Below are 25,089 nucleotides of genomic sequence, written 5' to 3' on the forward strand. Positions count from 1 at the left end.
GGCGTGATGCTGCCCCACCTGATCGTGCGATTTGGCAGGCTGCTTGCACACGTTGCTCCTCTCGCAGTCTCGCAGCCCTGCCTCAATGCAGTGCTGCCTGCTTCTGGCTGTGGCTCTTAGACACACGACCTGAGACTGGGCAGGGCAGGACACGGGAGGGCGTGGGCTAGAGAGCATGTGGGTGAGGGCGTAGACGTGGGCATGTGGGCGAGGAATGGCTCTACGGCTCCGTGCTCTTCCTGATAAATATGGATAACACCGGTTATGTTAGCAATCAGTGCATCCAAATCGCCAAGCCTTGCTAACCGCAGCGAGATGGGCGCTCTGAAACGACCAACCGCAAACTGGAAGCCCGGAGCAGCGCGGCGCCGCGGCACCCTCACCAGTCACAATAGAGTCACCCGGCCCAGTAAATACCGTAGTATGTGTCATGCCCGCTTCCGAACCCGAATCACGCGTGGCCCGACCATCCTATGCCAACTGCCAAACCCACGTGAAATTCTTTCCGGCATACAAGGCAGCGCCAGCGCTTGCAACGCGTACACGACCAACCCGCATCATGCACTTGGGCTGTACCGCATACATACACGCACCCATTAAGCATCGTCGTGCCCCATCTTTCCGACAACATACTCCAACCAAACAAGCACGCTCATCACGTCAGCACGCGCAGCACGCGCCGCTGCACCACCCCGCGCGCCGCCCGCCCGCGATCCGCCTTGGGCGTGATCAGCCTCCCCTCCGCGTCCAACCCGCGCCCACTCCCTGCCGTACTCCATGTGCCGCTCACCATACCTAACCCACCGTCACCCTCTCGCTCAGGCTGACGCTCCAGCCGCACAGCCTGCGCGCTGACGGCGCCGGCGCCGCGCACGACGCCCACTTCGCTGCCGGCGCCGAACACGCCGACGCCGTGTGCACCACTGGCTGGCCGCTGCTGCTGTTGCTGCTGCTGTTGCAGCATGGTGATGACCAGCGGGTCGTGCTGGCTGTGGCCGGTGGTGGCGCTGCCCTCCGTGCCGCACCAGCAGCCGTGCCCGCCATCCCCCACGCTCAGCACCGACGCCGCGGGCGATGTGCCCACCAACTCGCCGTCATCGCCTGTCCCCACGCCCGCCGCCGCAGCCCCCGCCCCGGCGCCCGCCCCGGCCCCCGCCCCGCCGCCGGCCTCCAAATCGTCCGCGGCTCCGCCATACGCCCACCCGCTCAGACCCGGACCCCAGCGGGCCGCGGCAGGCGCCCCTCCGGCTGCTGCTGCTGTAGCTGCTGCTACCGGCCACCCGACAGCAGCGGCGGCGGCGCCAGGTGCGCCGCGCCGGCCCCGTTTCCCGACGACGTGGACGACGCCAGCGCGCCGCCGGCTGCGCCCGCCAGCCGCGCCGCCTCCTCGATCCGCTCCAGGTGATCCCAGGGCAGGTCGCAGCGCGGGTGCGTGAGCGGCGGGTAGATGAGGCGGTACACGAAGAAGGCGGTCAGGAAGCCGATGGCCAGGCCTGCGCAGCGGAGGAGCGGGGGTGGGCGAGCAGGTCAGAGGGGGTTGGCCGTCCATGAAAGACGCAGTCTTTCAGAGGGTGGGAGAGGGAGGGAGGGGGGTGAGGACCGGGTGGCTACATGCCAGGAAGGGTTGTCGGCGGCGGCGGGTGGTGGATAGTGGAGTCGATGGGCCCGGAGTGGAGATGTGCCCAGCAACTCACACAGCTACTCACACAGCTACTAACACAGCACTCACACAGGGACAGAGCAACATGCCCTCGCCTGCAGCCCGCCACCCTTTTCGCAGCCCTCGCCTGCAGCCCGACATCCTTTTCGCTCCCCCCCAACCCGTGACCTTGCTCCCACACCCGGCGTCTCCGCCTCCACCCACTTCACCCTTCCCCTGCCACCCACCTCGCCCCTCCCCTGCCACCCACCTCGCCCCCCCCCTGCCACCCACCTCGCCACTCCCCTGCCACCCAGCGCGCCGCTCCCCTGCCGCCGAACCGCCCCGCCCCACCGCCCCCTCGCCCACGCACCCGTGAGCACGTCGCTGGGGAAGTGCCAGTAGTCAAGCACGCGCGTGACGGCCACTGCCACGGCTCCGAACGAGGGCAGGATGGCGACCAGGAAGCGCCACTGCCGGCCCTTGGAGGGCGGCGCGGCCGCGGAGGCGGCGCCCCAAAACCAGGGCGAGGGCGCGGCGAAGGCGCGCAGTTGGCCCAGCAGCCAGAAGGTCAGGAAGCCCAGGCCCGCGGCCGAGAGGGAGCTGTGGCCTGTGGGGCGGGTAGTTGGCAGTTGGCAGTTGGCAGTAGGGGAGGAGGTTGGGTTTGGGTTGGCTTGGGGTTCGCCACAAACCACGTGTGCCATCACCCGGCGCTCGCTGCACTGCTAATGCGGATGCGGCCACGCCGCTCCCCCAGCAGGTGCGCGCCCCCCAGTTGCTCGACAGCCAGCCAGCCAGCCCGACCCTCATCCGCCGCTTGCGCTGCACCTGCTGCGCCCGCTGCGCCTAGCTGCGTGTGCTGCGCCCCCTGCTGCTGTGCCCTCTCACCGCTGGGCCAGCTCTTGTGGACCTCGTCCACATCCGACTCCGGCACGCTGGGGTCACACACCGCGTAGCCGCCCCACTGCAGGCAGGAAAACAGGCGGGGCCACAGGCGGAGGCGGCGCGATCAGCAACAGCAACACCGACAGCAACACCAACAGCAACACTATCAGCAGCAGCAGGCGGTTGCTAGGGCATGCAGGGGTGCAGCACCATGCACACAGTCTCCTCAACGCTGTCCCGGGCCTCTCCTCCCCTATGCCCTGGCTTCCTCTCCTCCATCACCCGTCGTCCTTTCTTACCTACCTCCCCGCCCGTTTTCCCACCATCCAAACACAAACCAACCCACAACCTACCTCTCAGCCCACGCCCCACAACTCGCACATACATACACGCACACACATACGCACGGTAAGACGATCTTCGCCCGGTATTGGTAGGTATCCATAAGTAACCCCGGCGCCGTCTGAGCGGGCTCCGTTCTGTTGTTTTCCTAACACACACACACACACACACACACACACACACACACGTGTTTCTTAAACAAACGCACACCCACGCCCACGCCCTAACCTTGTGCTCTTTAACACACGCCCTCACCTGGTCCTCGTGGCTGAGCACGATGGTGCCGTTGGGCCAGCAGGTGCGCACGAAGTTGGGCCGCAGCCGCCCCACCGGCAGCTTGAGGCAGTTGGTGATGGCGCCGGTCAGGAAGTAGGCCAGGCACAGCGCGATGGTGAGCCGGGCCACCTGTGCCAGCGCGGTGGGCGGGCCCAGGACAGGGCAGGGCGGTGGAGAGCAGGGCGGGGTGGGGCAGAGCAGGACAAGGCAGGGCGGGGCAGGGCGGACAGGTGCGGGAAGGGGAGCGGTAAAGGCGCGGCCAATGCGAGCCGTTCAGAGGATGGGAGGAGGGGTCTGCTGTTGTTGGGTGGGTGTGGGGGTGAGTAGGACAGCAGTACCGCGCCCAGGCGCAGGGCAGCGGCTGCGCCCCACTGTGCAGCCCCCGCAACAACCGTGGACGCCATGGCCAACCCCTTGCTTTGTGGTGTGCGGTTGTGGGCTGCCCGTACGGCCGTACCTCGTAGTTGGAGCGCTTGGCCACGAAGCGGTAGAAGAGGAAGACCACGAAGGGGCCGATCAAGCTGTAGATGGGCACGGAGGAACTGGGCACCGTGTTGTCCTGCGGTCGGATGAGGTGAGGCGAGGCGAGGTAGGGTTGCCGCAGGACTAGGGACGCAATTGCGAGTCGTAAGCACCTTGAATTATGCAGGGAGGAGGGGGAGGAGGGTGATGCGCCCTTGCACTGGGAGGGCGGCCACCGTCACAGACTAGGCCCGGCCCCCCGCTCCCGTTCGCCAGCTTCAGACACGGTCTGTTCGCGACCTTCGGCCCGCCTGCACCATCGTCGTCGCCGGCTCCTGTCGCACCTTCTTGGGGTAGGAATGCCAGTATAGAGTGTCCTTGAGGATGTATGTGTTCCGCGGCTTTGCAAGTTCCAGCACCAATGCGAGGATTAAGCACGACGCCGCTGCTACACCGTCCCAGGTGAGCTGTGAGGTAAGGAATCGCTTCCAGAGCGGCTGCTGTTGCTTCGTCTTTCTGCGGCTGTCGTCCGCGATGGCCGCTTCGATATCTTGTGGCGCCCGAGACGCCATGTCTACCCCTAGCGCCCCGCCATTATTGCCTGTTGACATATTATCAGGTAGGAGGGGTTGTCGCGAGCCTGTGCTTGCGGCTTCGGCCAAGTCCACGGTCTGAATCACTCCCAAGTTCGCAGAACTCTTCCGTTGACGCAGAGCTAGTGATTGGCCTTCCTCCTGAGACATTAAGCTGCTTCATGCCGTAAGATGCGGCCGCGGGACCAGTCAACGCCGGACCGGCTGTACGGAACGGGTTCGTAATGTCGCGATCGGGATGGGCTGCACGTGGATGGGCTGGCGGACTAGAGCCCGGGGCTTCGCCCGCGACCTGCCGGCAGGGGCCTCTCTCACTCCTGCAAGCATGCCGACATTGCCACAGGGACCAGTTTGATATCGATACATGGTGAAGGGGCACTGTCTTGCTTGCCGCAGAGCCGGACACGCCAGGCCCCTCCCAGGCCCCGCAAGTGTGACTTGCCATCCCTGCGCATGCGCTGCGCGCCTTCGTGCCTCCGTCGTGCACAGCTTGTGGCCTTGTGCTCGAGACATACGGCTCCTGACCGGCAGCATGTACTCTCTCCACCCGCCTATAGTGCTTGCGTTGTACAGCTGCAACGGCTGTCCACCACGACTCCACGAGACGGCTGACCTGTCGGAGAGCCATCGCCTGTTGTAAGACGACACCCTTGGAGGCACGCCCTGGTGGCATGTTGATGTGTCTTTTTATGGAGGCATAATGGTAATGGAGCGCACGAGTCACGAGCTGTTCTGCTACATGGCCGCTGGGATTGTTGACCGCGCATGCAGGCTAGTGCAGGCTCTGGCAGGCTAACAGACTGACGGTTGCCCCCAGGCCTTGCCCCAGGCCCCCGGCGCCTGTTTCCCTCCGTGCTGCGCACCCCACCATGTTGAACGCAAGGCACAGCATGGGCCGCATGGCCAGCCGGCCAGGGGCCATTGCAGCACCACATCTTGCAGGGCCAACGACTCGAAGCAGCTTGCTCCAAGGTGCCAACGTTCCACACTTCCAAACACGCGTGCGCCCACGAATTGCATCGCAGATGCAGCCAAGAAGCCATTATTCGTTTCGTGCTTTAGGCTCCTGGCGCCCCAGCTTCGAACCTTGGACACGACACCCTGCGCCCCTGCCGCCGACCGCTCGACCTGGCTCGACAACGTCCAGCAGCCATCAGGGGCGAGGGACACGCAGTCATGCACACCGCTAACATCAGCATAGTAGTGTGCTTGGCGTGCTGCACACTTTGGATTATCCCCTCTGTAAACCCGCAATCATAGCAGCCCAGCGCAGTACTCCTCCCGCAGACACGATTGCAAGGGAATGAAGTACATGTGTCAAAGATGAAGGGCACAAGCCGCAATGCCGCTCATTGCACACAGCCACATGGCCAATCCTGCTTGTCGGCAAAGCACGCCAGCGCTCGTCACAGCTGTAACAGATAGCAAGCCATGCCACGCCGACTCATGTAAACCGCCGACCCAGGTTGAACCTCAGGTCATGAACTCGCGAGGAAATGGGCCTGCAGCCATCGCCGCCTTACCCACTCACCAAGCCATACAGAAGCGCCTGGAATGCCTCCCTATGTGAACCGTTCGAGCAAGCGACTCCGCTCCCACAACCGCAACCACGCCGCCGCGAAAGCATCCTCGTTCACCGGCGCTTCACGGCCAGCACCACCACCGCCGCAAGCGCGGTGGCTCCCAGGTAGACGGCCGAGCCCACATCCTTCCGCACCCAGTTGCCGCTGCCCACAGCCAAGCCCTTCACCTGGCTTGCCACGGCCTTGGCCGCACCCGCCACCGCCTTCGCAGCGCTCGCGGCGGCCTCCTTGACGGCGTTGCCGCCCGCCGCGGCCGCGTGCGCCGCACCTGCCGCCGCGGCCTCGGCAACCTTAGGCGCCTCGGCCACTGCTGTCTTAATCGCAGCATCAGCCTTGCCGGCCGCCTGCTCCGCCGCCTTCGCCGCGCCTACAGCCGCTTTGGCCAGGGTCTCCTCCGCAGCCTTGGCGGCCCCGGCGGCGGCCTTCGTGACATTTGCAGCCGCCGTGGTTGCCGCCTGCCCCGTCGCCGCGGCAGCCCCGGCCGCGGCGTTGGAAGCTTCTGCCACTGCCTTCGTCGTGGCCTCCCCTGCAGCCTTGGTGGCGTCGACTGCGGCCTTGGTGGCCTCCCCTGCAGCCTTGGTGGCGCCCACCGCGGCCTTGGTGGCATCGGCATGCGCCGATTTCACCGCGCCCACAAGAGCCGCCGACGCGTCGGCTGCCGCCTGCGCTGCGCCCTCCCCTGCCGCCTTCGCTGTGCCCACGGCCGCCCTGGAAGCATCCGTCGCCGCCGACCCCACGGCCTTCGCCGCTTCAGCCACCGGCTTAGCCGCCTCGCCCGCCGCCGCCTTCACGGCCGAAACCGCCTCCGCCGCCGCTTTCTCTGCCGCCGGCTTCGCCGCCGCCGCCTGCGCAGCCACAACCTTCTCCGCCGCCTTTACAGCCTCAGCGCCCTTCGTGGCCGCCTCCGATGCCTTGGCAGTCGCGGCAGCAATTGCCTTGTCGGCGGCGGCGTGCGCGGCGCCCGCCGCCTCCACCGCGCCGGCGGCGACCTTGGAGCCCAGCTCGGCCGCGGCCTTGTTGAGCGGGAAGCGGCCGGCCTCCGGGTCGTGCGCGCCGGCCTGCAGCAGGGCCGCCTCGGCGTCGCACTGCTCGAAGGTGCGGGAGATCTGGGGGCAGAGGGATGGATGGAGGGTGGCGTTGTTGTAGGACAGGAAGATGGGGGCGTGGCGCGGGGGCCATGGAGGTGCAGGGGGCACGCCGCAGAGGTTCGCGGAGGGTTGGCGAGGAGTACAGTTGGTCGGTCGGGCTGGAATGAAAATGGGAGCGTAGTAGGAAAGCCGCAGGACCCAGCAGGGTTTCAGCGTTCGGGGTTCATGCAACGGAGGTTCGGGTTTGGGGTGTCCTGTCCGGCCTCCGCCTCCGCCATCCGCCACCCGCAAGGACCTCCGAGGCCCCTTCCTGCCTGCCTGCCTGCCTGCCTGCCTGCCTCACCTGCAGCGCGGTGCGGCTGTGCGCGTCCTTCTCCTCCAGCTTGGCGCCGGCGGCCACCAGCGCCTTGATGGCCGCCGCCGCGCCCAGGCGCGCCGCGGCGTGCAGCGGCGGTTGGCCCGTGGCGCTGTCCACCGCGTTCACCAGGCCTGGGGGAGGATGAGACGGATGGTGGCGCTGTGTTGGAAATGAGACAACCGCCCGAGAGCGGGTGGTATCGTGCGTGTGTGTGTGTGGGGGGGGGGGAGGTTACATTCATGATGGGTTAAGGACGTGGTTGTGGGGGTGGGGGTGCTAGTTCACCGATCTGGGTGAGAGGGGGAGGAGGGCGGACATGGGGCGGCAGCGGGTTGGAGGCAACGACGCGCGGGTTGGGAAGGTGGAGCAGAGCGAATTATGCGGAGTGGTACGGCGGCAGGGGAGAAGGCAGAGGGGCCCTGCGGCCCTGCATGTATCAGCACGTCAACTCACCCGCGCAACATACATCCGTGCCTCCCGATCCTCTGCCCCGGCCCCCGGCGTCGCCACACATGGCATGCCTGTAACCTGGCAAGCCCCCTCCAAGACTACAGCCAGGCGCCCACCCACAACCCGCACACCCACTCGGCTTGGCTTGCAGTAGCGCCGCCACCGCTGCGCCGTCGTCCTTGGCCACCGCCGCCGCCAGCGCCGCCACGTCGGTCTGCTCGCTGCTGCGCGTGCGCCACAGCGCCGCCAGCGGCGCCGCCAGGCCGGCGCCGTCGGGCGCCGCCGCCAGCTGCTCCGCAATCTCATCACGGCTGTAAGAGGTCAGGCCTGGGGACCAGGGAGGCAAGGGAGGGACGCACGTGGATGGTGTCAGGGAACGATGGGGAGCGGCGGCACGTGCACATGGGCCTGGGCACATGGCCCTGTAAGGCATCTCGGAAACGTTAGCCCCAGGACCAGGACACGGAAGTATAGCCTGGGATCTGAGACGTCGTCTGTCAGCACCTCGGCACCGGTAACTCCAAGCCCAGAACCCGAACTGCTCAAGACAACTGAGGCGTGACTCGCTGATCGCTAGCCCGGTAGCCCGGCAGCTCGCTAGCTCGCTAGCTCGCTGCCCGCCCAACATGCCGTCGGGCACGCACGCCACCTGGGCCCCCACCTGCGTCGCGGGCCCACTTGTACAACGTGGCGGCCAGCTCCAGGAGCTCAGGGCTGTGCGGCTCGGCCCTGTCGGGGGATGGAGTTTGGGGTTCCATTCATGATCAAGTAGTAGTTGCAGCCATCGGTGGGGGTGGAGGTGGAGGGGTCGGGTCACGCTGTGTGCACGCAGGGCGCTGAAAGTCATGAATGGGGCCCTTGAGTGAAGGCGCTTGAATGAGGGCGCTTGAATGACGGCGCTCTAATGAGGCAGGTGGGTGCGCAAGATGAGCGCTCAAGGGAGGGGCCCTAAGCCATGACGGATAACCACAGCCTTCGTGCGCCCTCTCGCCATTACCACCCCCAGCCCTCCACCGAGCCCTCCACCCAGCCCTCCACCCACTTGGCCGGCGCCGCGCCCTTTTTGTAGATGGACAGCTGCCGCTGCTCGCCCACGCCCTCACTGCGGCTCTCGATGGCGGAGGCCAGGCCGGCGCTGGTGATGGTGCTGTGAGGTTGGGAGGGGTAGGCAGGGCAGTCGGGCGATGGCGAAATGGTGTGTTGTGGTGTGCAGGGCTTGCCATTGGGTGTGTGAATACACGTGTATTCACAGTCCACGCGTCCGCCACAACACAGCCTCAACAACTAGTAGAACCCCTTGTACCGTATCATTACGTTTTCTGCACAGGTCAACAGCGCGCAATCAGTCATGCACAGTTCCCTGTCCCGTGCTCTGAGTCAGCGTCCCGTGCCCTGGCCCCGCGTGCTCACATGTGCACGGCGGCGCGCTCGTCCTTGGACAGGCTGGCCGCAAACAACAGCCGCGCCGCCGCCGGTTCCGGCGCCGCCACACCCTGCACAATCGCGCAGAGACAAACGGCACGAATCCATTTGCCCCCATGCCATAGCTCGCCGCAATTCAAAGATATGTCATGGGATTCGGCTCTTGTATCTCGGGCTAGAAATGCCATGCCCTTTGCTGTTCGCGCGTGTGAGGGCTGTTGGAGGTCATCCCCACGTGTTGATCTGGGTTGGAAACGACGCCCTGCCACGCCCCTGACACACGTCCCTCACCACGGCCCCTCACCACGGCCCCCTCACCTTGGCGAACCATTTCAGGAGGTCAGCAGCGCCAGAGGCGGCCTGGCAAACAAACAAACACACATTATAGCAGCGGTGCCATAGCAGGTGAGCGTTTGCGGTGTGCGCGTGCTTAAATGACGAGGGTAGCAACGCAGAGCGACGGCGGATGGGGGCAATGGGAGGACAGTTGGACAGCCGCGGAGGTGAGTAGCCGCGGAGGTGAGTAGCCGTCATGTTCATGGTGACCGGCTGTTTGTCGTGACCCTTGTGGATTACATCCGCATCCGCGTGGCTGACTGGCAGGCTCTGGGCCCGACAGCCCCTTGCGTGCACTTACGATGGAGCCCGCCGTAGAAGCTGGCTCAGGAGTCGCCTCCAGGTCCGCCTCAAGCTCAGCGGGGCACTCTGTGTGTATGGCAGGCAACCCAAGTATAGGGATGACTGGGCCGTAGGGCTCATGTTGCTGGGCCCAGTAGGGCTCATGTTGCTGGGCCCAGGGTTTGCAGTTGTTTGCCTCTGACATGTCATCATGATCGGTACGACCAGGCCAAGTGGCGTGGCGTAGAAGGGCCAAAAGAAGGGCCAAGCGACCTACCCTCATCGATCACAGCTTTCCAGAAAGCTGCTGGTGCCGTCAAGACGAAAGCAAGCGGCGAGGTAGAAGTGCTCGAGCTCCCGATAGCTGCATTCGCACCAGCCGGGGCCCCAGCAGCTGACTTCTTTGCACCCGACTTCTTCTTGGCCATTTCCTTGTGTCAGGAGGCACGCTTTGCCAACTACCGCCAGGCCCAACTATCAGGGCAGTCGATCTAGCAGGTACAGATAATTCAATGTTATCAAGTGATGTGCGATGATATTGTCGATACTGGTTTTCCTTATGCTTATGAGCCCTGGTCGGCCAATCGGTTCGATGCATGAGCGATGCACAAGCTTGTGTTGCCCTTTGTTTTGCATGTATATGTTTTCTGGTACCCTGTATTATGCGAGCTTACAGACAGTGCCTGCTTAACCTGAACAAAGAAATTATAGTATCAAGTCTTTCTTCCTGAGCGTTCGCGTAATGTGCAGTATAACGCTTTGAATAATGGAGACGTTTGGAGCGCTGCATGTTCTTGTAAAGCTTGAAGGCGTGGCGTCAGGGCTGGCGCTCAACGACGTGCAGCTGGACGGCAAGAAGCGCGTTTTGACTGCTGCAGCGTCTCAGTAAGTCTTATATCAGCGCAAGATGCCCTCAATTGTGCTCGCGTGCACACATCGCTGCGAAATTCAGCGGTCGGCTGGAGAGTGTTGACCCTGGTCTGAGCGTGTCTAGTCCGCTGCTGGCGGCGGACCCGGCCCTGGACCTGGCCAGGCCCTGCTCAACCCCGCAACCCCCCCCCCCTCAAACCCCTCCCACAGACATGGCGGGGAGCATCGTGTTGAGCTCACACCACATGGGGACCGCTCCAAGGAGGTGGTGGTGGCGGCAGCGCGCCTGGTGGGTGCTGGCCGGCTGGGCGTGTTCATGGAAGTGGGTCGCGTGGGCTGTCGGGTGGCACTCACGGATGGCGCTGGAAGAAACTGGACACTGCAACTTGCCTTATGCACCTGTAGGCATCGGTGAAGCGCGTGTGGTTCTCGGTGAAGCTGCTTCTGCGGACGGACGCGCCGCCGCCGCCGCCACCGTCGCAGCAGCACCAGGCGTCGGACCCAGCTGGCGAGCCCTCCGGGCCCCGCACCACCACCGCCACCGCCGTCACCACAGCCGCAAAGCTGCAGGACAGCGCTGCACACGCAGCAGCTACTGCCGAAGCCGCTGCTACCCAGGCACTGCTACAGCCGGTGCTGCAGCTACTGCCGCCGGGGCTGGCCTTGCTGGAGCTGCGCCTGGCGCTGCCGCGCAGCCTGTGGGGCGTCGACTCCCACCACGCCCCCGGCTGGCTACTGCGGGATAAGGCCGCGGCGCTTAAGCTGCTGGGCGCGATACTGCCACTGGAGCAGCGGCGGCGGCGGCGGCGACGGCGGCGGGGCGCTGCAGCTGCAGGTCGCAAGGGCGTGACGGAGGCGGAGGCAGAGGGGCAGAAGGGAAGGGAGGGGCAAGAGGGGCAGGAGCGGGATGGCGCCGTGGCGGCGGCGGCGGAGGAGGACTTGGAGGAGGAGGTGGAGGAGGAGGACGACGTAGAGGAGGAGGACGAGGAGGGGCCGCTGTGCAGTGTTGCCGGCTTGAGGCAGGCAGTGAGGGACTTGCTGGAGGAGCAGCCAGAGGGCGGAGACCGAGACAAGTACAGGTGGGCGCGAGGGTGGCTTGTGGGCGTGGCGAGTCGCGTGTGCATTGTGTATTGCGTATTGCGTCAGGGGTTGGGTCACGACAGGGTGTTTGAAGAGGCATGGTGCCTTTTACCCTGCGAGCTGGCCATGTGGGCACTGCCACGTACCCTCCGCACAGTATCCCGCTTCTAACTGGTTCCGCACTGACCTGCGCCCGGCCTGTCCCTCCACCTGCTCCCCTCCACCTGCTCCCCTCCACCTGCTCCTGCTCCCCCTCCACCTGCTCCCCTCCACCTGCTCCTGCTCCCCTCCACCTGCTCCTGCTCCCCTCCACCTGCTCCCCCAGCCTCATCTCCTGCTTCCGCGAGCTGCCCAGCATCACAGCAGCCTCCGCCGCGGCGGCCTCCGCGGCAGCGGCCTCCGCGGCGGCGGCTGAGGCGGCGGCAGAAGCCCAGGCGCGGCGGGCGCCAGCGGCACCAGCTCCCGCCCTGGCCCTGGCCCAGGGCCCAGCAACAGCCTCCGACCCGTCCCCTGGGGACGCCCACGAAAGCCCCTGTGACGAGCCCCGGGTAGATGGCCGCGACCCGCGCCTGCTGCTGGCGCTGCCGCCCGACCTGCTGACGGGCTGTGTGCTGAACCGGCTGGCGCCGCTGGACCTGGCGCGGCTGCGGGCGGTGTGTGGGGCGCTGGCGGGCGCGGCGGAGGAGGCGGTGCCGGGCGTGCGGCTGACGCTGTTCCCGCACCAGGTGGGCGCGGCGGAGGGGAGGGGGAGGGGGAGGGAGGAGGGGAAGGGGAAGGGGATGGGGATGGGGATGGGGATGCCGAATGGGGATGGAGATGGGGATGGAGATGGGGATGGAGATGGGGATGGGAGCCGGCAAGGGTATTACTGTGTTGCCGCTTCGGCACTCAGCCCTCCATCACCTGCACCTGCACTTGCACCTGCAACCCCCGCAACCCCCGCAACCCCCGCAACCCCCGCAACCCCCGCAACCCCATGCACCACAGCGAGCCGCCATCGCCTGGATGCTCTCCCGCGAGCGCGGCCCCGCCGCCCGCCGCCGCCGCCAGCTTCGCCGCCACCAGCTACGCCGCCGGTGCGCCGCCACGGAAGCTGCGGCCGATGCGCTGCTGGATGAATTCGACACAGACGGCGTCACCGCGGATGAGGCAGACGGCGACGGCGACGCCGACGTCAACCCCACGTTGCTTCGCCTGGTCAGCCGCCCGGGGGGCTGGGTGCTGTGGGCGGACGTGCACAGCGGGCAGCTGCACACGGCGGCGCCCGCCCCCGTGCCGCCGGTGCGGGGCGGCTTCTTCTGCGATGAGCCGGTGCGTGTTGCTTGTGTGTGTGTGTGTGTGTGTGCGTGTGTGTGTGTGTGTGTGTGTGTTCACTCGTGACGTTGTGTTGGCATATGTGTGGGTGTGTGGGGGCATATGTGGGCTTGTGGGAGTGGTGCATTCGTGTACACACGCCTCGCATACGCGCAGCAAGGGTTACACGGCCGCTCATTGGCGTCTCAGCTCCACCTCTTCAACTTGTGGGCATGAGCTTACCATTTACTCCTAACCAAAGCGGCTCTTCCCGCCTCGCGAAACGTGTGCCACGCAGGGCCTGGGCAAGACCGTGACTGCGCTGTCGCTGGTACTCAAAACCCTAGGACAGCTGCCCACGCCGCCGCCGGGCGCCGCGGTGGAGTGGGTGCGCAGCCGCGAGGGCCGGCGGGTGGGCTTCTACACACTTCCGCCCGGGGCAGAGCTGGCGGTCGTCGGCGCGGCAGCGGCGGCGGCAGCGGTGCATGGGCCCGCGGCGTTTGGTGGGGCGGGCAGCGGCGGTGCGGCTACACCAGGCGCGGCTTCGCCGCGGGTGCGTACGCGGCGGGGCGCGGCGGCAGCCGCTGCCGCGGCGGCTGTGGCAGCGGCGGCGGTGGGCAGTGCGTCTCCGCTCCCGCTGCTGCCGCGCGCCCCGTCGGCCCGGCAAGAACAGGGCGTGAACATTAATGGGCCGCAAACAGTGGCAGCAGCTACGGCCGCAGCCGTGGGAGCAACAACGCGGCGCGCGTTTGTGCCGCAGATGGACGGGTGTGGAGATGTAGAGCTCAAGCCGGAGCCGGAGGCAGCTGCGCGGCCTGTGCCAGAGCTGGAGCACATCGCGGGCGCTGCAGCGCACCCGCAGGCGCCCTCGGACCCGCCGCAGCAGCTGCCGCCGCAGCTGCAACCAGTCAAGCTTGAGGAGCAGCCTCAGGCGCCGGCGGCAGCCGGCGCGGCGGTAGTAGCGGGGGGCAAGCAGGAGAATGGGCTAGATGCAGGATGGGCGCGGCGTCTCGTCAACGGCACAGCGCCATGGCTGGGGATGCTGGAGGCAGGAGAGGATGGCACGGCAGCGGGGACGGGAGCGGCGGCGAGGCGTGGCACCGCCGGCGTGCCGTCTGTGGCCGAGGGAGATGCCATTGGTGCATCCTCAGCTCTGGGCTCAAAGACAGCAGAGCAGGGGAGTGAAGGGGGTGGCAGCAGCCGGGCGGAAGCGGCAGTGGCGGCGGCGGCGGAGGCTGGGCACGCCCTGCACTGCGCTGGTGGTGCCGTCAATGGAGGCGTGCTACAGCCGGGTGGGATGCAGCAGCACCAGCACCAGCAGCAGCAGCAGCAGCAGCAGCAGCAACAACAGCAGCAGCCGGCGCAGCAGCAGCAGCTACAGCCGGCGGGTGTGGAGCCAACGGCGGCGGGGGCGGCGCCACCGCGCAAGCGACTGCGCTTTGCTGATGAGGAGCAGGAGGAGGCTGGTGTACGGGGCCGCGCAGCGGCAGTAGCAGCCGCGGTGGCAGTGGCGGCAGTAGCGCCTCCGCAAGCGGCGGCAGCCTCCCCCACGCGGCGGATGCAGCGGCGCGTGCTTGCAGGGGCCGCGGCGCCAGCTGCATCGGTTGGAGCCGCACGGGCGGACGATGCGGAGGCGGTGGCGGCGGGCTCGGTGCAGGGTGTGGGCCTGGGCGGTTGGTCTGCGGGCCGCGGAGGCCGGGGGGCCGGGGGGCGGAGTGGTGCGGCGGGGTGCAAGACGCCGCCACAGCAGCAGAAGCGTCGCCGGCGACGGCGTGGCCAGTCTTCGGATGAAGACACGCCGCTTGATTCCCCGAGCACTAGCGATAACGACAGCGATGATGCGGATGATGGCACGACGTCGGATGATTTCGACCACAGCAGCGACAGCGACTTTGATGTTGGCGGTTCCGCGCGCAAGCGCGGCGCCGGTTCCAAGCGGGGCTCAGCAGGAGTAGCAGCAGCGGCGGCGGCGGCGGCGTCGCCGCGCGGGCGGGGTCGCGGCAGAGGCGGCGGCAGGGGCGCTGGCGGCGGCGCTGCCCGCAGCGGTTCCAGATCTGCCGGGAGAGGCACGGGCCGCAAGCGCCGGCGCAGCAGCAGCGCCGACGCGGACGAGGGCCCTGGCGGCGGTGGCGACGGCGACGGCGGGGTGGGGCCCGGGGAGCCGGGCAGTGGCGGCATCAGCTCGGAGGGCGAGGAGGCGCTGTATGTGCAATGCGAGCAGTGCCGCGCCTGGCGCAGGCTGCCTGATGGCAACACGGTAAGACCGCGCCGCCTGCAACTGCATAGCGCTGAGCTTTGCATTGGTTTTGGAACCCACGAGAAGTATGCGCCCCCGCCGCGCATTGCTAAGAGCGGGACCACCAATGGCTGGCCTCTCTTCCTCGCCAGCCTGCCCCACGTATCCTGTCCAAACCCCTCGTCGGCCCCCATTGCCAGCCCTGCTCTTTCACTGGCCTGTGCCCAGACCTGCCGCCCCCCTCCTACGCCTTCACATCATTAGATAACCATGAGTGTAACCCTTCCTTCTCTCCCTCCTCCTGGCTCCTGCCCGTCCCTCCCCTACCACTGCACCCCGCCTCTGCCCTCCACCCTGTCCTCCTCACGCCCTCTGCCCCCTGCCCCTCACGCCCCCTGCCCCGCACACCCTCTTGTCCCCTTCACGCCCCCTGCCCCCTGCCCCTCACGCCCCCAGGTGTCGGCTGCGGCGGCCTGGTTCTGCCACATGCACCCACTGCCGCACCTGGCGTCCTGCGCCGCCCGGCGGGAGGGCTTCCGGCCCGGCGCGCAGTTTAACAACGCGCCCGGATACGTGCGCAAGGGTGAGCCAGCGAGCCGCTGAGCTTTGAAATATGCAAGCAAAAGCAGTAAAGCGTAAGAGTAATTCGCCCAAAACCAGCCGTGATTTGATATGGTGTAGAAACACACCGGGGGCTCGCCTTCGCAAACCTCTGCGCGTTGAGAATTCTTGGGCCAGCCGGACCCTGCCAGCCGGCCCCGGCCGCTTTCAAGCTATATGCACGTGCCACACGCAACGCCCCACCCGCTTGCTGCCTCCATACCCACACGCTCGCACCACACGTGCTCACACGCACCAACACACGCAGGTGAGGAGGTGCCGCTCGGCGGCCGACCCGACAACGTCGCCTTCTTCGCCGCCACCCTGCCCGCCGCCACCGCCGCCGCCTGCGCCGCCGCCGCACAGCGCGGCGCGCTGCAGCCCGACTTCCGGCCCGTGCTGCGGTGAGCGCGCCGCCGCCGCCGCCGCCGCCGCCGCCGCGACGTCAGAGCAGCGCCGTAGTCGCACAACACGTTAGTCATAGCACATAAGCACCAGAGCACGCACCAGCACGCGTCCCCGCTCAGCCTGAGCCATGCCGCCAATGCCGCCGCTGCCTCCACCGCGCTCTGCTCCTTTCTTTGGAGTCCATACACCGTACTTCACACCTGCACATCGCCAGCTGCGAGCTCATTCACCCCTTGCAACCTGCACACCGCCCCTCCACACCGCCCCTGCACACCGCCCCTCCACACCGCCCCTCCACACCGCCCTCCGCAGCTGGCTAGCAGCCCTGCCGCCCGCCGCGCTGGACGCCGCCGGCCCCGGCGCGGCGCTGCCCGGCCGGCTTCGCTTCGACTGCGCCGGCTACGAGCACCTGCTGCGGCCGCTGGAGCTGAAGAGCCTGGCAGAGCAGCAGCAGCAGCACCAGCAGCAGCATGCAGGAGGGCAGGCGGAGGGGGAGGCGGGGGCGCGAGCAAGCGGAGGTCGGGCCAGGAGTCGCGGCGGCGGCGGCGGCGGCAGAAGTGGCGGCGGCGGCGGCAGCGAGGCGGGCGGCGGGCGGCGGCGGAGTGCGGCCGGGGGAGGGGGAGGAGGGGGAGGTGGCGGGGCGGCGGCGGCGGGTTCGGCGGCTGAGCGGCACACGTGGCGTGCGGCGAGCTGCCTGGGCAGCCTGCAGCTGGACCTGCAGGTGGGGCGGCGGGTGTGCGATGGGACAGTGGCAAGGCAGGTTAATAAAGTCCCGTAGGGTGCAGCTGATTCCCAGAACCCAACAGATGGCACACAATTGGCAACGTCAGGGCAGGAGTGCGGCGGCGGGTGGTGACGCGGGTGGTGGCGGTGGTGGCGGGTGGGGTTGGGTGGTGGTGCTGGTGTGGCTGGTGGGGCGGGGTATGATTGTTGACGGGTACTGTGCAAGTGGCTACTTCCCGAACCCACCTACCTCCAAACAAGCGACCGCCGCTTGCCCACCTCCAAACCACCTGCAGGCGCTTCAGACAGCGCTGGGCGTGTTGGAAGGGGGCGCCGCGGCGGCGCCTCTCGCAGTCTCCTTCCCTCCCGCCCCCGCCGCCACCCCCGGTGCCGCCACTACTTCAGCCGACACTACCCCTGCTGGCGCCCCTGCCGCCCTGGCGGCGGCAGCGGCCGGGGTGGGCGGCGGCGGCGGCCTGGCGGCGCAGCTGGCGGCGGCGGCCGCGCCGCGCACCTACCTGTCCGCCGCCACCCTGGTGGTGCTGCCGCCCGTGATCATCGACCACTGGCTGCAGCAGATACGGGTGGGCGAGTGGGTATGCGGGTGGGCGAGTAAAGATGCGGGTGGGCGAGTGGGATGGGCGAGTGGGGATGCAGTCGAACGTCAGCATGAAAGGATGCATGGTAGGGCGCATGGAAGGGTGCATGGAAGGGTGCCCTGCACGCCCACCCCTCCTCCAGTTCCATCGCCTGCCATTGCCGCGCCCATAGACACCCATGTGCGCCCGAGCACGTCACCGGGCTTAGCACGCAACACCGCCCCCACCTCCCTCACCCAATCCTCCTTCCTTCCCACCACCTGCTCCCCCGCTTTCCCCCTTCTCTCTTCCCGCTCCCTCCAGACGCACGTGGCACCAGGTACGCTGCGCGTGGCCGTGCTGGATCGGCTGGGCTACAGCCCCATGCCCTCTGAGCTGGCCTGGAGCTACGACCTGGTCGTCACCACCTTCAACCTGCTCAGCTGTAGCAGCAGCGGCGGCGGCGGTAGCAGCGGCAGTGGAGGCAGTAGCGGCAGCAGCAGCGGCGTGGCGGGCCTGGAGGCTGCGGGTGGAGGAGGGCTGCGCAGCGAGGCAGGGGCGAGCGGCGCCAGCCTGGTGGCTGCGCTGAAGCAGGTGAGTGTGGGGCCTTTGAGGAAGGGAGGTGTAGAAGGGTGTGGCACGTGCAGGTGCCCTGCGACCGTGCGCCAGGCATTCCGCGCCCCCGCCCCCCCCAGCCGCCAGCCAGCCGCGCTGCCTCCGCCTCGCCTCCGCCTCGCCCCATGCCAGCTTTTCGCTATCCCCACATGCCATGTGGAGAAACGTGGCGCTTTGTACGTTGAAGGGCGTTCCATACCACTTTGATTGCGCTTGCCAGTTCATCACGCACCCACCCCTGCTTTCACCGCACACGTGCGTACGCAGCTTTAGCTCCCGTGCATTGTGCGCCGCACCGTCCACAGCACTCGGCAATGATCCCTGTCGAGCACCGCACACGTGCGTACGCAGCTTTAGCTCCCGTACGCCTGCCCCCAGCACATCTCCGCTTGTCGCATACACCCGCACCGTCACAACCCTCCCAACACCCAGCCCCACCGCCCGCCGCCCAGCCCTGCACATTCAGCATGCGCGGCAAAAGGTCTTGGAGTCGGAGGGCATCGATCCCCCTACCTCCCGCACATTGTGTCGGGCGCTCAGCCACATGCTAAGCGGGCGCTCTACCATTTGAGCTACGACCCCAGAAGGTCCGCGGTGCACTGCACACGCTGGAAGGTCCTGCTGAGACTTGAACTCAGGTTAGCAGATTCAGAGTCTGCTGTCCTAACCACTAGACCACAGGACCACAGGATGCACTAGCCGAGAATCGAACTCGGGTCTGGTCCGTACAAGCTGGATAGAGCGGTGAGCTCAATCCTAAGTTGGCAAGGACCTATGCTACCACTATACCACTAGTGCGGATGCATCGCCATGGGCTCGAACGGAGCGCAGACCGCACAGAATACACCCTCACGAGGCCGCACAGGACCCAGCTACACAGGGCAAGCGCGGGGGAGCGCGGGGGAGGCGCGCGTGGGCTCGGGGCGGGTGGGGGACACGCAGGGACGCAGCAAACAGGTGGACACGCACGCGGCCAGCTTGCGGTCCTGCGGATAGCGCTGACAGAGTCATAGCCGCACGCTACGCTGTGCCACTTACTCAGTTGCACGCTGCTGGCTCCAGATATAGTCCTTTGAAGGGCTGAGGGCGTGGTCAACGTCCCCAGGGACACGGACGCGTCAAGCATGGCATCACGCACGCGCCGGACTCTCACGCAGGCCGCTCCTCCGCAGCTCGCACGCTGCTGGCGCCTCACTAGAGCAGGAGCACAAAGCTGCGTGCTGCGCAGAGCTGGGCACAGCCGCGTTCTTGCGAGCGGTGTCGGAAATATGCAAAAGCCCTAGGTTCGCATGCGCAAAGCAGAAATGCGCGCGGCGTAAAGTGGCCGTTGGTTGTGCAGGGCAGTAGTGACGCCTGGTTCTGTAGCAGAAGTTTTAAAGAGGTGTCAGGGACTGGTCGGTGAAACAAGGTTGCGCATGCGCGAAACCAAAAGCTGACTCGCACGCGCTGCACGCGTAGGCTCTATGGAGTATCACATTGTAAGTTTATTGGTCAGTAGGGTAGCGAGCTGCTTAGGCGAGCCACGTATTCGCTTGCTGCCCGTGTCCAGCGGCACAGCCTCGTAATACGCCGGGCACCCCTCGAACGGCTTGGGACAAGCGCCCATCCCTGGAAGTTTGCACTCTATCAGCTTTTCATTCCCTGTGCGGTCTTTGTCGGCAGCGGTTAAGAAGGGCTTTTACAAGCGGCATCACAGTCGCGTTGAAGGGTACGCGAGCATTCATCAACACGGCTGTGCATCCACTGCGCCCAGCCAAGCTGGGAAGGCTGCTCTGGTCTTAGTATGCTGCATCCTTCAACCGTAGATTCCAATGTACGCTGACACCGTTAAGCAGCATTGTCAGTACTGCACACCACCTGCGGTAGGCCACCCGGCGTCTGTCAATATGACTGAACAAGCCCCCGTGTGCCCCACAACCCTTTGGTTTGGCGGTGTTTAGAAACACCGGACATACATAGTGACGGGGTGACAGCACGAACTTGCAGGCTCCTTCTCAGCCCGCTCAATTGCTGATTGCACGACAGGATACTGCGGCTGCAGCCTCACTTGCGTCCTGCGCTCCACGGCCTCCTGCCACCTGCTATGCTGGCAGTCACACATGCACGCGTCGCCATACAGACACAGTGACATACATGAATGCGCAACTCTGCATCCATCCTCGGCACTCAATTTGCCCTGCCACACAACTACAGTATGAAATAGATTATGGGTGGAGCAGCGGGAAGCCCATCCATCAGCATGCATTCCCGACTTGCGACCACGCAACCACAAACCTGCACGGGCACGGGCAGAAATGACAGCATCACACCCCTCTCATTAGGCTGACTGCCGGGGGCAGCTACCTCGCCCCACGCATTCCCCTGGGGCCGCAGCTCCAGTCACCCTAAGCAACACGCTGTGGTACATGCTCCACGACTACCAACGGCTCAATGTAACATCCGCCATATGTGCATAGCGTGCCTCACCACCCACAGCAGCGCGCCCCTGGCTCCACGACCCGTTCAAGAAATTGCACATCTGCACACACACCTGTACCTGCAGTAGGCCTGCCCCCAGCGTGTCTTCCACTGCCGCCCACGCCTTTGCCAGCCCCCTTACATGCGCTGCCATCATGGGTCCTGCCATCACCGTGACACCTTGTCTTGAAGTTGCGCCCGCACATTCTCCCGCCGCCCAGCCCCGCCGCCCGCCACCCTGCACATTCAGCATGCGCGGCAAAAGGTCTTGGAGTCGGAGGGCATCGATCCCCCTACCTCCCGCACATTGTGTCGGGCGCTCAGCCACATGCTAAGCGGGCGCTCTACCATTTGAGCTACGACCCCAGAAGGTCCGCGGTGCACTGCACACGCTGGAAGGTCCTGCTGAGACTTGAACTCAGGTTAGCAGATTCAGAGTCTGCTGTCCTAACCACTAGACCACAGGACCACAGGATGCACTAGCCGAGAATCGAACTCGGGTCTGGTCCGTACAAGCTGGATAGAGCGGTGAGCTCAATCCTAAGTTGGCAAGGACCTATGCTACCACTATACCACTAGTGCGGATGCATCGCCATGGGCTCGAACGGAGCGCAGACCGCACAGAATACACCCTCACGAGGCCGCACAGGACCCAGCTACACAGGGCAAGCGCGGGGGAGCGCGGGGGAGGCGCGCGTGGGCTCGGGGCGGGTGGGGAACACGCAGGGACGCAGCAAACAGGTGGACACGCACGCGGCCAGCTTGCGGTCCTGCGGATAGCGCTGACAGAGTCATAGCCGCACGCTACGCTGTGCCACTTACTCAGTTGCACGCTGCTGGCTCCAGATATAGTCCTTTGAAGGGCTGAGGGCGTGGTCAACGTCCCCAGGGACACGGACGCGTCAAGCATGGCATCACGCACGCGCCGGACTCTCACGCAGGCCGCTCCTCCGCAGCTCGCACGCTGCTGGCGCCTCACTAGAGCAGGAGCACAAAGCTGCGTGCTGCGCAGAGCTGGGCACAGCCGCGTTCTTGCGAGCGGTGTCGGAAATATGCAAAAGCCCTAGGTTCGCGTGCGCAAAGCAGAAATGCGCGCGGCGTAAAGTGGCCGTTGATTGTGCAGGGCAGTAGTGGCGCCTGGTTCTGTAGCAGAAGCTCTAAAGCGGTGTTGGTGAAACAAGGTTGCGCTTGCGCGAAACCAAAAGCTGACTCGCACGCGCTGCACGCGTAGGCTCTATGGAGAGTTATGGAGTATCACATTGTAAGCGTTCGCTAGTAAATAGTCAGTAGGGTAGCGAGATGCTTTAGGCGAGCCACGTATTTGCTGCCCGTGTCCAGCGGTGCAGCGCTCCCCATGCAGCCTCGTCAGGAAGCCCGAGCACCCTCGAACGGCGAGAGCCAAGCGCGTCCTAGGGCTCCAGCTGAAGTATACGTCTGGGACTCTGTGCGACAGGTTGCCGCTACCCGGCTCTCATGAGGCTGAGGCTGCAGCGCTGTACGGTGTCCTGTATCGTGGGGGTACCGCCCCAAGTAGAGCATGGGGGATGAGCAAACCGTACATGTAATTCCAGCCTGAGACACCGTTTTACCAGCACTGCATCCCCAGTGGCTTGTAATGCATATGTCAATCCAGGGAAAGCCTGTAGACTCAGACCAAGCCCCTTCAGGTGGAAGGTGAGGCCGGCGCGAGGCCCAAGACAGCTCAGACCCACACCCTTATCCATACGACTGCACACTCGCTGCGGCCAACCAGGCAGCAACAATTGCGGCGGTCCATCAGTCCATGCACGGCCCATGTCCGAGCAGCAGCCAAGGAAACTCTGTACTGCGTCTACTGGCATCGCGTTTGTATCACTGCAACACTGCTGCACGCACCTCCCAGAGAAAACTGTGCACAACGCAGAGACCTCATGTACTTTCTTAACTCACAAGTCCTCGGCATTATCCTACATGGGCTTTCATGCAAGCTGGTCCGAGTGTTCACTCAGCACATTTAACCCCAAGGCCCCAGCAACACTTCCCTTGATGGTGTTCAAAAACACCGGGTCATTTCACAATCATTGCCACACAATACTTACTTGCGACCAGGCAACAGCACAACAAAGTCCGGGCCCTGCCCGTGCACAGAAGCTCACACAAACCCATGTGCCCTCCACCTGCTGCCCTTCTGGCCATACCTACTGTCCTTGACAACCATTGCTCCGAGCCACAAGGCCTGCAGCCCTTGCAGCAGTTCAAGCTTACCATATGCGTCAAGTAGACAGCAAACCAATTGAATCACGCTTGTACCCATGTTGCCCGCGCCTGCCAATGCCTCCTGGAGGTGTTGGCAATGAGCAGCAAACCGCGCTGCTACCCCACCCAGGCCACTCCACCCTCCGGCCGAATGCCTGCTGGCTCGCATTGCACACAGAACCATGCATGAGCCCGTGACAGCTCCATCCGGCGCCGTCACTTCTCTCGAATGCTGCTGCGCATTCCACGCCCACCCCCATTCCACTACAAATTGTGCGTACCACTGCTCCTCACACGTGCCCGCTTCCAAATGCACTATTCGTGTGTGCATTGCGTGAAATACCACCCCGCAGCAGCCCTGCCTAGGACCCGCGCCTTGTGTTAAGCTGCCCATGTGCACACTTGCGTACGCAGCTTTAGCTCCCATACGCCTGCCCCCCCCCCCCCCAGCACCTCCGCTTGCCGCCTGTACCCGCGCCGTCACAACCCTCCCGCCGCCCAGCCCCGCTGCCCGCCACCCTGCACATTCATCATGCGCGGCAAAAGGTCTTGGAGTCGGAGGGCATCGATCCCCCTACCTCCCGCACATTGTGTCGGGCGCTCAGCCACATGCTAAGCGGGCGCTCTACCATTTGAGCTACGACCCCAGAAGGTCCGCGGTGCACTGCACACGCTGGAAGGTCCTGCTGAGACTTGAACTCAGGTTAGCAGATTCAGAGTCTGCTGTCCTAACCACTAGACCACAGGACCGGAGGATGCACTAGCCGAGAATCGAACTCGGGTCTGGTCCGTACAAGCTGGATAGAGCGGTGAGCTCAATCCTAATTTGGCAAGGACCTATGCTACCACTATACCACTAGTGCGGATGCATCGCCATGGGCTCGAACGGAGCGCAGACCGCACAGAATACACCCTCACGAGGCCGCACAGGACCCAGCTACACAGGGCAAGCGCGGGGGAGCGCGGGGGAGGCGCGCGTGGGCTCGGGGCGGGTGGGGAACACGCAGGGACGCAGCAAACAGGTGGACACGCACGCGGCCAGCTTGCGGTCCTGCGGATAGCGCTGACAGAGTCATAGCCGCACGCTACGCTGTGCCACTTACTCAGTTGCACGCTGCTGGCTCCAGATATAGTCCTTTGAAGGGCTGAGGGCGTGGTCAACGTCCCCAGGGACACGGACGCGTCAAGCATGGCATCACGCACGCGCCGGACTCTCACGCAGGCCGCTCCTCCGCAGCTCGCACGCTGCTGGCGCCTCACTAGAGCAGGAGCACAAAGCTGCGTGCTGCGCAGAGCTGGGCACAGCCGCGTTCTTGCGAGCGGTGTCGGAAATATGCAAAAGCCCTAGGTTCGCGTGCGCAAAGCAGAAATGCGCGCGGCGTAAAGTGGCCGTTGATTGTGCAGGGCAGTAGTGGCGCCTGGTTCTGTAGCAGAAGCTCTAAAGCGGTGTTGGTGAAACAAGGTTGCGCTTGCGCGAAACCAAAAGCTGACTCGCACGCGCTGCACGCGTAGGCTCTATGGAGAGTTATGGAGTATCACATTGTAAACGTTCGCTAGTAAATAGTCAGTAGGGTAGCGAGATGCTTTAGGCGAGCCACGTATTTGCTGCCCGTGTCCAGCGGTGCAGCGCTCCCCATGCAGCCTCGTCAGGAAGCCCGAGCACCCTCGAACGGCGAGAGCCAAGCGCGTCCTAGGGCTCCAGCTGAAGTATACGTCTGGGACTCTGTGCGACAGGTTGCCGCTACCCGGCTCTCATGAGGCTGAGGCTGCAGCGCTGTACGGTGTCCTGTATCGTGGGGGTACCGCCCCAAGTAGAGCATGGGGGATGAGCAAACCGTACATGTAATTCCAGCCTGAGACACCGTTTTACCAGCACTGCATCCCCAGTGGCTTGTAATGCATATGTCAATCCAGGGAAAGCCTGTAGACTCAGACCAAGCCCCTTCAGGTGGAAGGTGAGGCCGGCGCGAGGCCCAAGACAGCTCAGACCCACACCCTTATCCATACGACTGCACACTCGCTGCGGCCAACCAGGCAGCAACAATTGCGGCGGTCCATCAGTCCATGCACGGCCCATGTCCGAGCAGCAGCCAAGGAAACTCTGTACTGCGTCTACTGGCATCGCGTTTGTATCACTGCAACACTGCTGCACGCACCTCCCAGAGAAAACTGTGCACAACGCAGAGACCTCATGTACTTTCTTAACTCACAAGTCCTCGGCATTATCCTACATGGGCTTTCATGCAAGCTGGTCCGAGTGTTCACTCAGCACATTTAA

At 65.2% G+C, this 25,089-nt stretch overlaps 3 protein-coding genes across 3 annotated transcripts; 1 reads left to right on the top strand and 2 right to left on the bottom strand.

Annotated features, from left to right (window-relative positions):
- Positions 1–161: 161 nt before the first annotated feature.
- Positions 162–4,407, bottom strand: CHLRE_05g230900v5 (uncharacterized protein). Its single transcript, XM_043062132.1, has 6 exons — positions 3,949–4,407; positions 3,600–3,701; positions 3,122–3,271; positions 2,528–2,603; positions 2,013–2,249; positions 162–1,493 (listed from the first exon to the last, which is right to left on the bottom strand). The coding sequence occupies exons 1-6, from the start codon at positions 4,174–4,176 to the stop codon at positions 1,270–1,272; spliced, it is 1,017 nt and encodes a 338-aa protein (XP_042924581.1). The 5' UTR covers positions 4,177–4,407; the 3' UTR covers positions 162–1,269.
- A 134-nt stretch (positions 4,408–4,541) lies between these two features.
- Positions 4,542–10,257, bottom strand: CHLRE_05g230850v5 (uncharacterized protein). Its single transcript, XM_043062131.1, has 9 exons — positions 9,994–10,257; positions 9,736–9,803; positions 9,417–9,458; positions 9,087–9,169; positions 8,719–8,823; positions 8,338–8,405; positions 7,812–8,003; positions 7,212–7,357; positions 4,542–6,886 (listed from the first exon to the last, which is right to left on the bottom strand). The coding sequence occupies exons 1-9, from the start codon at positions 10,142–10,144 to the stop codon at positions 5,831–5,833; spliced, it is 1,911 nt and encodes a 636-aa protein (XP_042924582.1). The 5' UTR covers positions 10,145–10,257; the 3' UTR covers positions 4,542–5,830.
- Positions 10,258–10,367: 110 nt separating this feature from the next.
- CHLRE_05g230800v5 (uncharacterized protein) lies at positions 10,368–19,613 on the top strand. The gene is made up of 13 exons (XM_043062128.1): positions 10,368–10,601; positions 10,797–10,875; positions 10,992–11,665; positions 11,992–12,391; positions 12,654–12,977; positions 13,258–13,512; positions 13,720–15,216; positions 15,652–15,778; positions 16,064–16,199; positions 16,516–16,699; positions 17,223–17,510; positions 17,829–18,098; positions 18,601–19,613. The coding sequence occupies exons 1-13, from the start codon at positions 10,483–10,485 to the stop codon at positions 18,688–18,690; spliced, it is 4,443 nt and encodes a 1,480-aa protein (XP_042924583.1). The 5' UTR covers positions 10,368–10,482; the 3' UTR covers positions 18,691–19,613.
- Positions 19,614–25,089: the final 5,476 nt, after the last annotated feature.

The sequence above is a fragment of the Chlamydomonas reinhardtii genome, chromosome 5 (assembly GCF_000002595.2).
Source record: "Chlamydomonas reinhardtii strain CC-503 cw92 mt+ chromosome 5, whole genome shotgun sequence".
NCBI lineage: Eukaryota > Viridiplantae > Chlorophyta > Chlorophyceae > Chlamydomonadales > Chlamydomonadaceae > Chlamydomonas > Chlamydomonas reinhardtii.